The 14,814-nt window shown below is 37.6% G+C and overlaps 1 protein-coding gene across 13 annotated transcripts in view; it reads right to left on the reverse strand.

Moving 5' to 3' along the window:
• CADPS (calcium dependent secretion activator) overlaps positions 1–14,814 on the reverse strand; it is a 466,363-nt gene that overhangs the window by 81,786 nt on the left and 369,763 nt on the right. For 8 of the 13 annotated variants that reach the window (XM_042450096.1, XM_042450095.1, XM_042450093.1 and 5 more), the window contains 3 exons: positions 9,885–10,031; positions 5,019–5,174; positions 1,271–1,418 (listed from right to left, as the gene is read on the reverse strand). In XM_042450096.1, coding sequence (XP_042306030.1) covers positions 1,271–1,418; positions 5,019–5,174; positions 9,885–10,031 — 451 coding nt within the window. The remainder of the gene's footprint in view (positions 1–1,270; positions 1,419–5,018; positions 5,175–9,884; positions 10,032–14,814) is intronic. The other 5 variants (XM_042450102.1, XM_042450101.1, XM_042450100.1 and 2 more) reach the window with 1 other exon arrangement.

Below are 14,814 nucleotides of genomic sequence, written 5' to 3' on the forward strand. Positions count from 1 at the left end.
TGGCAGGTGAAAATGGGTAACCAACCATATTCCATTTCTGCTTGAGTTCTGCTTCTGTTTATCAGGCTGAACAACTTAGTGCTAAGGGAAGCACTAAGGGGGGAAAAACACTACGGAAAATCTTCCCAAGTTATCCTGATGTAAAAGCAAATCCTGTGCTTATAATTATTAAGGCTAATTTCAGCTCCAGTGTAATTGGAGGTCATTTATGTACATGCATTGAAGTTGGCAGGGAAATATTTAGTGTTCACAACAATAAAGTTGCATCTTGGGATAAATATAAAATAGAGAAGGCTAAAAGAACAAGTGATATATCAAACAAACATAAAAGCGAAAAAGTTCTTTCTCCCTTCTAATCAGTGGGTTCTGGATAAGATGTTTTTAAAAAGTACCTGAATAAGGTAAATATTTTAACAGAACTAAAACTCATAACCCATATGAAATAGATTCTGAATATGAGAAATTATATTACTATGTACTACTGCTAAGGAGTCCTATATCTGGACTGGTCCTAAACTGAGATGAAAATGTTGACTATTATTTTAAGCCTTCACACTAAAAATGGATTATGATGATGTATGTTATCTAGCTCAATTTAGCATGTCTTTCTACTTCACAATATCACATACAAGAATTTTCAAGTTGCAACAATGTTTTGAGAGGAAAATAAATTAGACCAGCAGATGATGAGACTGGACCATTCTGAATCATTGAGTCATTAAGAACCTGGATGGAGCAAAAACATAAAACTTGAAGAAGTCAAATCAGGTGGGATTTTATGTCATTAATCAATAGTCTGAAAAATTTAATTTGTGCTAGTTCCTTTACTGAAGTTTTTTATTACTCAAGAGCTTTCCTTCACCTAATGGTGAAAACAACAACTCTTTTGCAGGATTATTGTTCCATTAAAACATAGAGACTTCAGGTAAACATAAATATGGTTCCAAGGTGGAGTTAATGACTCAATATAAAACACTTTCAAGTATAAATAGGCTTTAGAGGTACTTTATGTATATCACAGTCCATGTCAATAGTCAGTTTTAAGTGACTGGGTTTCTGAGTGTCCATATTCATTATGGAGATTTGTTTGACGGAGTGACCCTGCATTTTCATCTGCATAGTCTATACATGAAAGACTAAATCCACAACTGTTAGAATGTTTCTCAACTCAACAGTATATGAGATCCAGATTTACCCCCCCCCCTTATATATCTGTCTATATATATGTATATAGATATACATTTTTTTTAAAAAAGTGTGTAAGTTTTACCTCTTGGCCCATTTCCATACTGCAAAGTTTTGTCGACTGAGCTTTGGCATCAACCATAACATTAAACATGGTGCATATTGATTGAGGGACTCTGAAATCTGTTGACCGGCTTGTTTTTTGCAGCTTTGCTTCAAATGCAATCCTGGTTCTGTTAAATAGGATAAAATAAAGAACATTTCTGTTGAGTTGAAAGTAGGGATGGATATTTTGTTTGATTTAAAATTCACAACCACAGTACTATTTTCCACATTGTCAGGTCTTGTGAAAAAACAACAACAAACCAAACCAAAACAATAACAACAACAAAAATTCAGCTTGCACATTTACACATTTGCAATGTTTAAATGACAAGAAATAAGATGTACACACACTATTGTGCACACTTTAAAATGGGAATGATTACAATGCACATAATTAGAAAAATGCACACAAATACAGTATAAAAATTGCACATATCAGGAAAATTGTACAAATAAATGCACAAATTAGGAAAACACATAAACAAAATTACACAAATTTCAGGGCGGAAATTGAACACAAAAGCCAAAATTCTACCAGCAATACATTCCAGCATTATGCCTGCATATGTTCCTTTATGGTGATTGTGCAAGGAGGTTTCCCATACCTCCTCTGTGCTACCCATAGTGATTTAGTGGCCACCCACCAAATGCCTATGGGTGTGTGCCAACAGCTGTAAAGTAGGTTGTGTATATATGTAGAGTGGGAAGAAGAGGTATGCTTTACACTCTGCCAGACTGAGGAAGGATCTTGGCTAAAGTGTTGTAATGCAGTACAATAATAAGTGCAATTTGGAATGAAATTGAAATTGGGAGATTTTTCACATCCCTAGTTTGAAGATAACAGCATTTAACAATTCTGGTGACCAATGAAATAATCTGATAATGTAAGTGCCATAATGCAAAAATGGGTGGTCTGAATATATTGACAGGATATGGCAGCAAACTTTCAAGCTGCATAGCAGCTCAAACCCAGCAATAGTTGCTCCAAACAAAGGGTCACCTAAACCCCATTTATCTTGCTTTGGGGTAAGCATGCCAGTTTGTATATAAACAAAACTGGACGGGATAGCCCTTATGGTCTCTTCCAACTATATGATTCTGTGAAAACAAATAAACATTCTGTCTTTCTCCCTCTCTTGCAATATAGTATGAAAATAGCTTTTAAAGTTCATTGTACTTCTCAGATTATTACATTCCTATGCTACATTAAAGAATAGGAATTTGAGGTACGTACCTTCACATACCAACATGTGTGATGATATTATGAAGGCAAGTGATAAAAAGGCAAACTTATAATATAGTTGGTACAGTACAACTAATTTAAAGGTGACACAAAGTAGGGTCCAAGTAGATCAATCATTGAATTACAGAAAACTGTATAGATGCTCATTACTAAGCATAGATTATACAAACCTGTTAACTACTTGGCTCCAAAGTAGTACTGAATTAGCACATTTTATTTTTTCCCCCACAGTGTGACTTGTTTGCCTATCCTCGTCTCAACTGTCACACAAGCTACTATAAGCTGCTTCTTTGCCAAATAAATACATAACACCTCTTCAGGTTTCATTGCAAAACAGGTAGTTAAAAATGAGTGCATAATCTTCCTGTAAAACCTGTAAGTTCCAGCAGCTCTAATGAGGCTTTTTCCATTAAAATTTGATTTCTACTGTAGACATGATGAAGACACAATGGAAAACACATGCTTGCTGATGAAAACAGGAGCCCCAATATCTATTTCACCCTTTCCCTTATGGTGAATTTTCTAAGCCTCCCCTGCAATATGACACAATTAATCAAACAAAATGCAGGGTTGGTAAAGATAAAATGAAGGCACATCATTCAGTCAGCTACACAGGGGCAGGAGAGAGAAAGAAATATATTTTTTCAGTAGCCCCATTTTTCTTCTATTAAGTGTCCTCCTGCCCTGAAAGACAGATATTGCCTGAGTTGTGATTCTGGATAAGTTGGTTTTTTTTTTTTTAAAGAAGACTTTTCTGTCCATACTTACTGATCTTCTCATTATAGTTCTCTTCCTAAAATTCCAGAAACCTCAATAACCACCACCACCACCATGGCAATGAATTTGAAGCTTACTAATTCTAGACTCTATGAGAGAGGAAACGCTTTTCAAGCATAACCTTCTTAAAGAGGAAGAAAAACATTGCTTTGTTGTTTGAACTGTGTGGTGTTTTCTGATTCCAATACAAGTATAAAAATTATCTCTATGTCCAAACAAGTGTTTGTGTGTACAGAATTGAGTATGTTCCACACAAAAGCCCAGAGCCAGACATAACATAGTAGGTCATGGCTCATGAAGGGATTCAGCACCTCTCTCACTGGCTGAGCACCTATGAGAAATATTGGCTGCATCTACATTGCAGAATTAATGCAGTTTGATATCTATGCTATGGGATTCTTGGATTTGTAGTTTTGTGAGATATTTAGCCTTCTTTGTCAGAGAGCTTTGTTGACACGACAAACTACAAATCCCAGGATTCCATGGCAGTTAAAGCTGTGTCAAGCTACATTAATTCTGCAGTGTGACAACAGCAGCTATTTTTTAATTTATTGGTTGTGTAACAGTTTAACTGTCAGTTGACAGTTGGTATTAGGAAGGCAGTTTGTCTGAGTGAAAGGGTGTGGCAGATTTAGGGTTAAGAGTCAGTAAGTTTAGGAATAAATGCGTGGTGTTTCAGGGTCCCAGCTAGAGACAAGTGTGAGAGTGTGTCTGAGAGTGTGTGAGTGGTATTTTAAATGTAATAAATATTGAATCTGCTATTTTATATTTAACTTCTGTATATAGAATCACAGAGCTGAAAGAGATCCCAAGGGCCATCAAGTCCACACCCCTGCCATGCAGGAAGAGACCATCAAAGCACTCCTGACAGATGGCCATCTAGCCTCTGTTTAAAGATCTCCAAAGAAGGAGATTCCACCACTCTCCAATGGAGTTTGTTCCACTGTCAAACACCTCTTACAGTCAGAAAGTTCTTCCTAATGTTTCAGTGGAATCTCTTTTCCTGTAGCTTGAATCCATCGTTCCATGTCCTAGTTTCTGGTGCAACAGAAAACATGCTTGCTCCATTCTCAGTATGACATCCCTTCAATTAACCTTCTCTTCTCTAGGCTAAATACACCCAGCTCTCCAAGTGTCTTATCATAAGGCATGGTTTCCAGACCTTTCACTATTTTGGTCATTCTCTTCTGGGCATGCTCCAGCTTCTCAACATTCTTGAATTGTGGTGCCCAGAACTGGACAGTGTTACTCCATGTGAGGCCTGACCAAAGCAGAATAGAGTGGCACTGTTACTTTCTTCAATCTAGACACTATACACCTATTGATGCAGCCTAGAATTGCTCTGGCTTTTTTAGCTGCTGCATAACAATGCTGACTATTATTCAGCCTGCGGTCCAGTAAGACTCCTAGATCCTTTTCGCATGGACTGTTATCAAGCCAGATGTATTTGTGCATTTCATTTTTACCACCCAAGTGTAGTATCCTACATTTTTCTCTACTGAAATTCATTTTGTTAGTTTTGGCCCAGCTTTCTAATCTATTAAAGTCATTTTGAATTTTGATCCTGTCCTCTGGAATTATAGCTATTCCCCCTAATTTGATGTCATCTGCAAACCTGACTGAAGAAGACCATTGCATGGGGCAAGCAAAACAAAATTCATTAATTTTAGTTATGAAGAACCCTTCTTATTTACATGTTTGCACTTACCTCTTTACACAGGATTCAATCATATCACTAGCCATAAGTTTCAGGCGCTGTTCTAAATGTTTTGCAAATTCTTCCTCAGGCCAGTGTAGATCCCTGATGAAGGTCTGTAAGGCATCTAGTTTCCAGAACAGATCTTCTGATGTTCCCGATCCATTGCTGCCGGGATGACATGAAAAACAACACCAAGAGAGATTACATACTGCTCTTGGGCTCTGGAAACCTGATGTGGAGATTGCTCTTGCACATACATTGGGGGCATAACAGTGATTGGAGACACAGAACAAAGCCATGGAGAATCTCCAGCATCAGGGTTTAAGGTTTTATAGCATAATTTTTTTCTAGTCTACCTAGCTGTCTCAAGTCTTTCCAGGTCAGACATGGAAGACAAGTAAAATAAGAAGATACGGACATTTGTCTGGAAACAGTGCATATGGCAACAACAAAATCAGCCCCTTTCAATAACTACATTAGCTTGTGTAGTTATTGAACTTGAGGCTCTATAAGGTGCAGGGAATTCTCTTGTTGGTAATAACCACAGTACTCACATGTATGTGGTTATTTCTTTTAGGTTTCATGCATTTTATTTTCCCAAAATATGAGATTTGTTCTTTTCCCTCTATTCCCTACCTCCCCATCAGAAGGGGTTCAAAGGAAAAAAACAAGGAACGTGCTAACAAGTGGTGAGCGAGGACACTTTTTTTTAATAGCTGGAAAATATAGTAAGGGCGTTGAATTATTCACAATGAGATGATCTTTTACGTATCTCAGAAAGGTTTTTTCCCCCATCATTGACCACTCTATCTAATTTCAGGTTCAGATTGTTGGGGAGGGATGGTGGAGGAGACAGATGGACCAATATATCTGACTAGCATTCTCTTAAAGATTTTTCTTTTTGCCAAGTCTTTTTTGTAGATCAGATTTCTTTCAAAAATGCAGATTTTCTTACCCAGATCTTCCATAAAGATGGGGATATCCTGGTTTGGTTATGATTAGACTTCTGTTCAGCTACAATCATGTCTAATGCCTTTATATTCTCAATAAAATGCAAGCTTTGGATTGTACTTTACTCTGAAAAATTTATGCATCTATTTATTATCCCTTTTCTCTTTATTTCTCTCATTTTTAACATAATGAGTGTGAACAAGAAAACTTCAAGAGGTTTATTCCACTCCTCGCGTACCACTAATGCTAACACAGTGATTTTTTATTTACACACCATGCATTACGAGTTCATGCTGATATCGTCTATAGAAACGGGTAGAAGGGTGTTTCTATTGTGACAGATGCCAGCTGCATTGAGTTAATGCTACAGAAGGGGAGATATTGCTAAATGCACACATGGCTACCGCAGGGTGAAAACCATACTCCCAACATGCTAAGAGGGGGTCCTTTGAATCCTGTTCTAACAAAAGCAATTATTCAAAGAATGCATCAACTTAGTTGTAGGAGATAAGATGTATCCATGTAATGATGTGAAAACACTGAAACAGGTCCTGAAGGGGCAGGAGGGAGCTGAGGGAGCAGATCAATGAAAAGATAGAGAATCAGGCACTTCCTTGAATGAATGATTAATCATAGAGGTAGCATGCATTACATCAGTGGCATAACTGGCTCAGCACCAGTTCATTTTCCTCTGATTTAAACCTACACTGGAAATGGTTACCTTTTCTTTTAAAAACCAAACCACACACCCCAGTTTAACTTGTTTTGGGGGAAAATATATATATATATATTGCTTTAAGCAATTAAATGCCCAGCAATGCAAAAACAGCTATTTATTATTACACCATGATGACACCCATCTGTTTACATAATTTTAGGGGGGGGGGAATCTCTGGCCTGTTTTGCATTTCCCATTTCAAGAACTCACTGTTTTGTATTTTATAATAAGTGGAGAACAATATACAGACATTTGATTTCAAGCTGACGAGTTTAGTAGCTCACCCAGCAGCAACATCTTAATCTTTTTCATCATGTCGTGTATAGATGGCATTTCATGTTCATATTTTATTATTTTTTTAAAAGGTTTTAAGATGACCGCTCCTTTACAGTGACTTGGGCTGCAATCCTAAATGCATCTGCTCATGGGTATATGCTGTTCCTGTCATCCAGTGAGACTTACTCATGAGTAAACATGCTTAGGATTGACGCCTTGATTCTTATCTTTTCAAAAACAAAACAAAACAAAACAATATCACAGAGCATGCACAGAGAAATTTTTTTCCTGTTACTATTTACATATACCGCCTACTCTAGTCTAACCTTTAATAAGTCAGCTTAGCATGAATATGAGTTGTATTTAATTTTTTTTAGTATTTTCAAACATAAATAAACACAAAATTCTCATGTAACAGTATTTCATTGTACTCCCCCCCCCCCAAAGAAACAGTCTTTGGATGTAAATTTAAGTACAAATTCCTGATTTCAAATGATTGTTCAAAAACTAAAGGGTTTAGTCAGGTAATTTTTAGATTTCAGATCTCTAGTCTTGTTCAAAAGTGACATGCCTACAGTTTTAATTAGAATTAATTACAAATTAGATGTCACATTGGAGAATCAGGATCCAGTTTAAAGTCTCACTCTAAAGCCACTATATACTTTCAGGGAAACTTAAGGTGTCCTGAAGATCTTTTATGGTGCAGAAAGTGTCTGTTGTTTGAGGGGCAAATTTTAGTGAGAAAATGATATGCAGGAAAGGTTTAATGTGGTCCCACAGCAATCTGGCTCTCCAGCTGTTCTTAGTATTATCATGTCATCATCATTTTCTTTTGAGGGGAGATTTTTCTAAGAGATTTTTTGGATACTCTATCAACATATATGCACAAAGAGGACACCTTTAAACATTTGAAATGTGACAAGAAGAAGCTCATGTGCCTACATGAGTGGATAAGCTCCACCTGTTCCACAGCACTGAAGCCATGCTATGGGATGGGGGAAAGTAGTTATTATCTCTTCTTTACAATGAGACTTTGTACAGATTAACTAAATGATGCTTCCCATTAAGTGTAGCCAAACTGCAGAATTAAAGCAATTTGACACCACTCTAACTGTCAGAAATCTATCCTGTGGGGATTTGTAGTTTGGTGAGGAACCAGAACTCTCTGACCGACCAGGCTGAATCCCTCACCATACCACAAAACCATGGTCTCGACTTCAGTGGCTTCAGAGGGTGGTATTACCAGGCTGAAAAAAAAATCATGTACTTTATAATCTCCAGATACAGTGGAAGAGAACACCAAAGTGGTAGGCAAAAAATGACACGGTAACAGGACTGGGGAAAACATGAGCATAAAAAACTATTTTCAAATCCAGTCAATTTAAAAGTAGCCAAAAATTTGCTGCAATCTCTTCTATTTTGCAGAGGGGGCTCCTTTGTCACAGTCTTGGAAACATTTGCCTTTCTAATGTTCAGCTACATAGACAGAAAAATTCTTCCCATAAGGTTATTTGCAGAAATTAGTGAAGGCATCGGCTTGTCAAGGGTCTGAAGCAGGCAGCCTGGAAGGAGTGGCCTCTGCCCCCAATAGTGCTGGGACCATGGGCCACTGCTGCAGTCCTAGGACGTTATCAGACAAGGGAAATTGGAAGTATAATCCAATGGCAATCCGAACACAATCATGGGGTTTCACGTTATTGCATGAGAGGTGATCATACGCAATTTCGGGTAATGGCAAGCTATTTTCGGGCAATGGGGAGTCAGTTCAAATGCAATTCGCATTCAAATAAATTAGCTGAACTTGCGAATTCACGTGAATGCATTCTGACCCCACTTTCTTTTCATTCAAAATTAAGAGAAATTCCTCCCGTGTGATAAATTCCCTAAACAGGCTGCTGGCAGGAGTGAATTAAATTCACTCCTTTTTGGGCTGGCTTTTCCTGGCTGGGAACACCACACTCTGAAAGCAGCTGGAAACTGCCTTATTTGGCCCGTGCATTTTGGGCCTTCGTCACTGATTACAATGCTGTTGCTGATTTTTCTTCTTCTTCATGTAATGTCATTACAAGATTGTTATCCTAGGCTTCAGTCACATATAATTATTTTGTTGTACATTGTTTGCCTTCAAGCATTTCCTGGCTTATGGCAACTCTTAGACAAGCCTATATTGGGCAAGAATTATTCAGGAACTTTGACATTGCTTTCTTCTAGGGCTGAAAGAGTAGGATTTATCCATGATCACCTGCTGGATTTCTAGGTATCTGAACCCTGGTTTCTCAGAGTCCTAGTCCAACATCCAAACTACTGCAACACCATGGCTTTCCCCAAGATAAAGCAGCTGAGGGTAAACTCAGCTTGGAAACATAATCTTTCCCAGTTACAACTCCAAATATTTTTGCAATCTAAAAAAGTAACTTCTCCATGCTTTTATATTTTTTCTAGATGAATCCTGCCAAATAACATTATTGTTGTTTTTATTGTTTTTATTATTATTATTCAATCATGGATGAAAGCAGGAACTAAGAAAATAAAATATATTGGTTCTTTGATCCGATCCAAGTCATGACAAACTTTATTTCGGTACAAGATTATTATTTTTTTAAAACGCAAAACCCCATGACACTAACACTTATGGTTCAGATTCATGGCCACATACAGCAACAGTATTTTTTGTGCTGGACAATTTTATCAGCAGAAATGTTGATTTAAGTGTCAAATAAGTGGGAAAATATGCCTTTGATATACATATTGATGTTAAATTATAATGAACTGTATGCCAGATTTAGTTGGCTTTTTTATTGCTATGCATCAGTCTTAGTTTTTCTTTTGATATGACTATATAGCTAAACATGAAAGAGAGAAATAAACAATCCATATCCATGCCAAGATTACTTTTGATTTAAATGAGATCTATTGAACTGAATACACACTCAGCATCATATATAGCAGCCATCCATGACGGTGCAGAAAAGGCAGGCATTTGGGGGATGCCTAGCGGGATGTTAACTGGTAGATTTGGAACTTTAGGGAGATTCACATTTGGTAGATTCACATTGGGCAGATTACTTGTTAAACTCCTGTGGAAGAAACAGACAGAAAGAAAAAAATACCATCACGGTGACAATGCAGATGCAGCAGAAGCACGGTGGCACTCATAAACAAATCTGCAAAGTTCACAGCAAGACAACAAGAAAAAGACCCAAACCAAAAACATTTTAGAGAGAAGCATGAGTATGGAAAGCATAAAAGTGGGATTTGGGATTTCCCCCACCTCAGCAGTCTGCAATAAAAACAACAACAACAACAGGTTGCTTAAACGAAAAGAGAGCAAGGACAGAAATGAAAGAAGAAACATTTACAAAGTAGCAAATTAAAACATCAATAATACAGAAAGACATAACGTACATCTTTTGAGAACTTTTCAAAGCACAGAAACTAGCTTCTAATTTTTTGGTGGGACACATTCAGATGTTCAAAGTTATTAACAATGAAGACTGGAAGGACAGAACGATAATGAGTACACTCACAATGCTATCCAAAGAAAATCCAATTAAATTTAACAGGAATTACTTCCAGATAAATGTGGATAGGATTTTAGCCTAAAAAGCCTAGCTTAAATATTAAAAAGTGTGTGTGTGCATGCACATATGTACTTTAAAAGATGGTTTTACTAACTTGCAAACAAATATTTTCCTTTGGACTTGAGTAAAATCATTCCATTTTAACGTGAACAACTCGAACAGGTATGTATTCATGCAGCTCTCTGATCCCATATGGCAAGGGCAGTCAGAGTGCTGACCTCCAGTTACTATTGGATCACAACTCCCAGCATTCCTCACCATTGCCTATGCTTGCTAGGTTTGATAGGAGTTGCAGTCTGACAACATCTGTAGGGCCCAATTTGCTCAGTGATGAGATAAGGGCACATAGGCATACCATTGAGCACATGGAGCTCTCTGGTTTATTCATGAGTTTACACTGGTTTATACTGGTGTTTCCTTTTTTCAACTGAATGGGATGCATATATCTAATTGTCTCTGCCATCCAACTGAACAGGAAATCCTTACATGCACAAATTATTTTGGGTATTCATATAAAATTAATTACTACTGCTAGTTAAACAAGCCACTGAGTTCTGCTCAGAATGGAATTGGACAGTGACTTTCTGGTTCTTCCCAGGATACGCTTGAGCCATTACAGGTAAGTAATATTCTATTACGATTTCTAGCAGTAATGGTTTCTGCTATGTGTCGTATAGTGTGCCATGTTGGAGAAGTTTGTAAAGTGAACAGAATTTACCCATGGAAATTTTCATTTAAGGCTTCAGATATTCAAAAGAGTGGTTTGAGAGACTTCAGCAGACTTCTAGTGAGTAGTTCTTATCTCCATAAAATGCACTTCCACAGAAAGGTGCCTAGTATGATAACTATGCAGCCTTGTGTTGTGCCTATTAACTTAGATCTAAGGACTGTAGAGTTCACTGGGAGTTATTTGCAAATGAGTCTGCAAAGGACTGCATTATTACACTGCAATCCATGTCTACTCAGACACGTCTTATTAAACTCAATGAAACATACTCATGGATAAGAATGCAGAAGTGTTATTGAAACTATTAATTATAGCAAAGTGAATGCCAGGAATAGAGGTCCGTATTCCACAAGTGTCTAAAATGAACAATACAGATTGCTCAAACATATCAACTTTTCTTCCATTTGCCACCTACTCTCCCTCTCCCGAATGCTGAAACATGGCTCCTGACAAATTTTCCCCAGGGGAATGCTGCTTTGGTGGGTTCCCTCTAGTAAAGAGAAATGTCACATCATGGGAGCCCCCATAGGTATTACAGCCCAGATGCAGGGTTATTGTTTCAGTGAGACCTAGAACTATGATACCAGGATGTTTCAGTTGCCTATCTGAAATATAATTTAACTGGTTTTCTTTACTGAATATTTTATAATTTAACCAAATAGCTATTACAGATAAAATGCATACTGCAGGTTGGCACAGTTACTTAAACAGACATGACCAGAAAACAAGGATCTCGAAAAACAAAATTTTGTTATCTTGAAATATGTTCACTGAGGATTTGTACTATGCTTACAGGAAACAAACATTGTAATGACATAAACAATGCTTGCTAAGGACAGCTGGTTATAACAGACATATTCCAGAGACTGCAATAAAAATACTCTTATATCAGCCATTTCTTATATCAAATAAAATAATTTAAGTACCGTCCACCCAGTTTAAGAAAAGTGAAACTCCTATCTGGCCTTCAAATATTTATACATCACATCATCTGTCACAGTGTGAGATTAATTCAGAAATCCCTTGGAACCTCATTCTAAAAGCATCTCCCAGTGCCCAGGCCTTAGAGCAGGGGTAGGCAACCTGCGGCCCGCGGGCCGGATGCGGCCCGGCGAGGCCTTGGGACCGGCCCCAGCCCAGTCCTGCCACCGATTGCCGCCGGGGCCTTTGGCGTCTCGCGCGAGGGGCATGGTGGGGCAATTGTCTATAGAAGCCTCAGAAACATGCATTTATCTTAACATTTTTTAAAAAATCAGCAAATTTTTTTGCGTGTCCTCCATTTTTTTATTTAAAAAGTGCCCTCCATTTGAAAATTTTGTCCTACATTTGTCCCGGTTTATTTATTTATTTAATTTTTAAAAATTATTTAATTGTTTATTTTTTTGGCTTCGGCCCCCCAGTTGTCTGAGGGACAGCAACCCGGCCCCCGGCTCAAAAGGGTTGCCTACCCCTGCCTTAGAGACAAGCATGTACCAATTTATGAATACACATTTACTATTATGCCAAAATGGCCAATATTTTACAAGCTTAAGTCTTCCTCTTTATTGGCACCATCTTATTGTCCCCATGTCAAGATGAAACTGACACTGGCATTACACAATCCACATTTTAGTAATTGCCAAAATAATTCCCAAAATTTTCTGACAGATTTAAGGCTTCAGATATTCCAGGCAGAGTAGTAGCTTGAGAGATTTCAGCAGACTTCCAGTGAGTAGTTCTTAGCGCCATGGAATGTACTCCATGGAAAGGTGCCTAGGATGATAACTATGCAGTCTAGTGTTGTGCCTGTTACTTAGATCTAAGTGACAAGTAAGACGCAACTGTGACTCGGGGTGCAAAGAAGTGGTAATCATATGCAATATTGTAAATGTGACACTGAAACTAACAAAAATTCTGTGTATATGAGTTGCCTGTGGGCATGTCTATTACTCCTTTGAAATCTAACCATTTTTTGAAACCTAACCTAACTTCTTTGAAGCCTAACACAGACACTGACACAAAACTATTTTTGGATTAGATTTTGTGCAGTGAACTTTTGTGTATGGCTGCTGCAAGCCACTTTTGTCCAGGAGTGTCTTCTCCAGATGTCTTCCTGTTTTTGTGCTACATTTCATCCATGTATATCTCATAACACTTTCCCCAGTCATTCCAGATGGAAGATGTTTGGTCGCCACCAAGTGGAAATGTCTTCCTGCTCCAGCTATAGTAGAGCGGCTTAATAAAGTGTGGTATATTATAATCAAACTAGGAGAAAAAAACACTTTGTAAATACAACCATTTGCTTTTACTTGTAAGATACTCTTTTACTTATCACATCTTAAGCAATATGCACTATAAATCTATTTCTGTTTACTCAGTCAACCTATGGGGCTTACATCCTAGAAAGTGTATTTAAGATTGCATCCTTAAAGGAATTTTTATAAGCATATATGGGTGATCACTTCAGTCACACTAAATTCATAATAATTGCAGAGGACAGGGGAAAACTTTGGTGTACAGGAACAAAAACACTATTTACATTTTTAACACAGTATACATGGATAATCAAAAGTTGCTTCAAATTATTTTTACCTATTGATTTAATGAATGAAACAGAATGAAATTTTTGAATTAATAAAACATTTGATAAAACATGTCATAAGGCAATCCTATGCATGTATATCCAGGCCTTTCCAGTCCATTTTAAATCATGACTTTTTAATCTGTATATGAACTATTATGAATGTAAGTGGGTCTAATTCCAACTCATTGCAGATACAGGAGCTTAAGCCTCAGTTAATATGGTACTGATGGAATTTTCCTTATCATTACTTTGTAAGTCCTGGAGCTGCCCAAAACTAGATCAGGAGAGTTTCCCAGCCCTGGAAGCAAGCTTTTGAGATGCTTAAGATGTGAGATTTATAGAAAAACATTTCACTGTCACATCCTTGATCATAGTTCTTGACTGGGCAGAGTAGCAATAGCAATAGCAAGTACATTTCTATACCACTTATCAGTGAACTAGCATTCCCTAAGCGGTTTACAATGTTTAAGCCAATTGCCCCGAACAAGCTGCTTACTCATTTTAATGATCTATGAAAGGATGTAAGGCTGAGTCGACCTTGGAGCCCTGCCTGGGATTGAACTCACAACCTTGTTACTGCAGTACTGGCATTTAACCATTGTGCCACCAGGGCTCCTTAATAATAGATTGCCTGCTCAACCTTTCCTAATTAAGTTACCCCTTTGATTACCTGGGCTGATGGTAAGGTGGCCACTCAGCCAGCATCTCCTCCTGACTACCTCCATTTCAATGTTATCCATTTATTTGGAAAGCTATCTTGACTGGAAAAGGCTGAAAGAAGGAATGTTTTATTCACATTCTTCAGTTCCTCTTTCACCTTTTTAGCCTTTCCAAGCATCACCTTCCACTTCCCTCCCAGTCAAGCCCACATGCAGTCAGATGATGGGGTCAGAGAAAAGCTGAGGAGCACAAGTCTTTTTGTTTTTATTAAGCAGCTTTACTAAAAGAGTTTGTTTGATTAATAAATCAGTAAATTTGTTATTTCTATC

This window comes from Sceloporus undulatus, chromosome 2, assembly GCF_019175285.1.
Source record: "Sceloporus undulatus isolate JIND9_A2432 ecotype Alabama chromosome 2, SceUnd_v1.1, whole genome shotgun sequence".
NCBI classification, from domain to species: Eukaryota; Metazoa; Chordata; class Lepidosauria; order Squamata; family Phrynosomatidae; genus Sceloporus; species Sceloporus undulatus.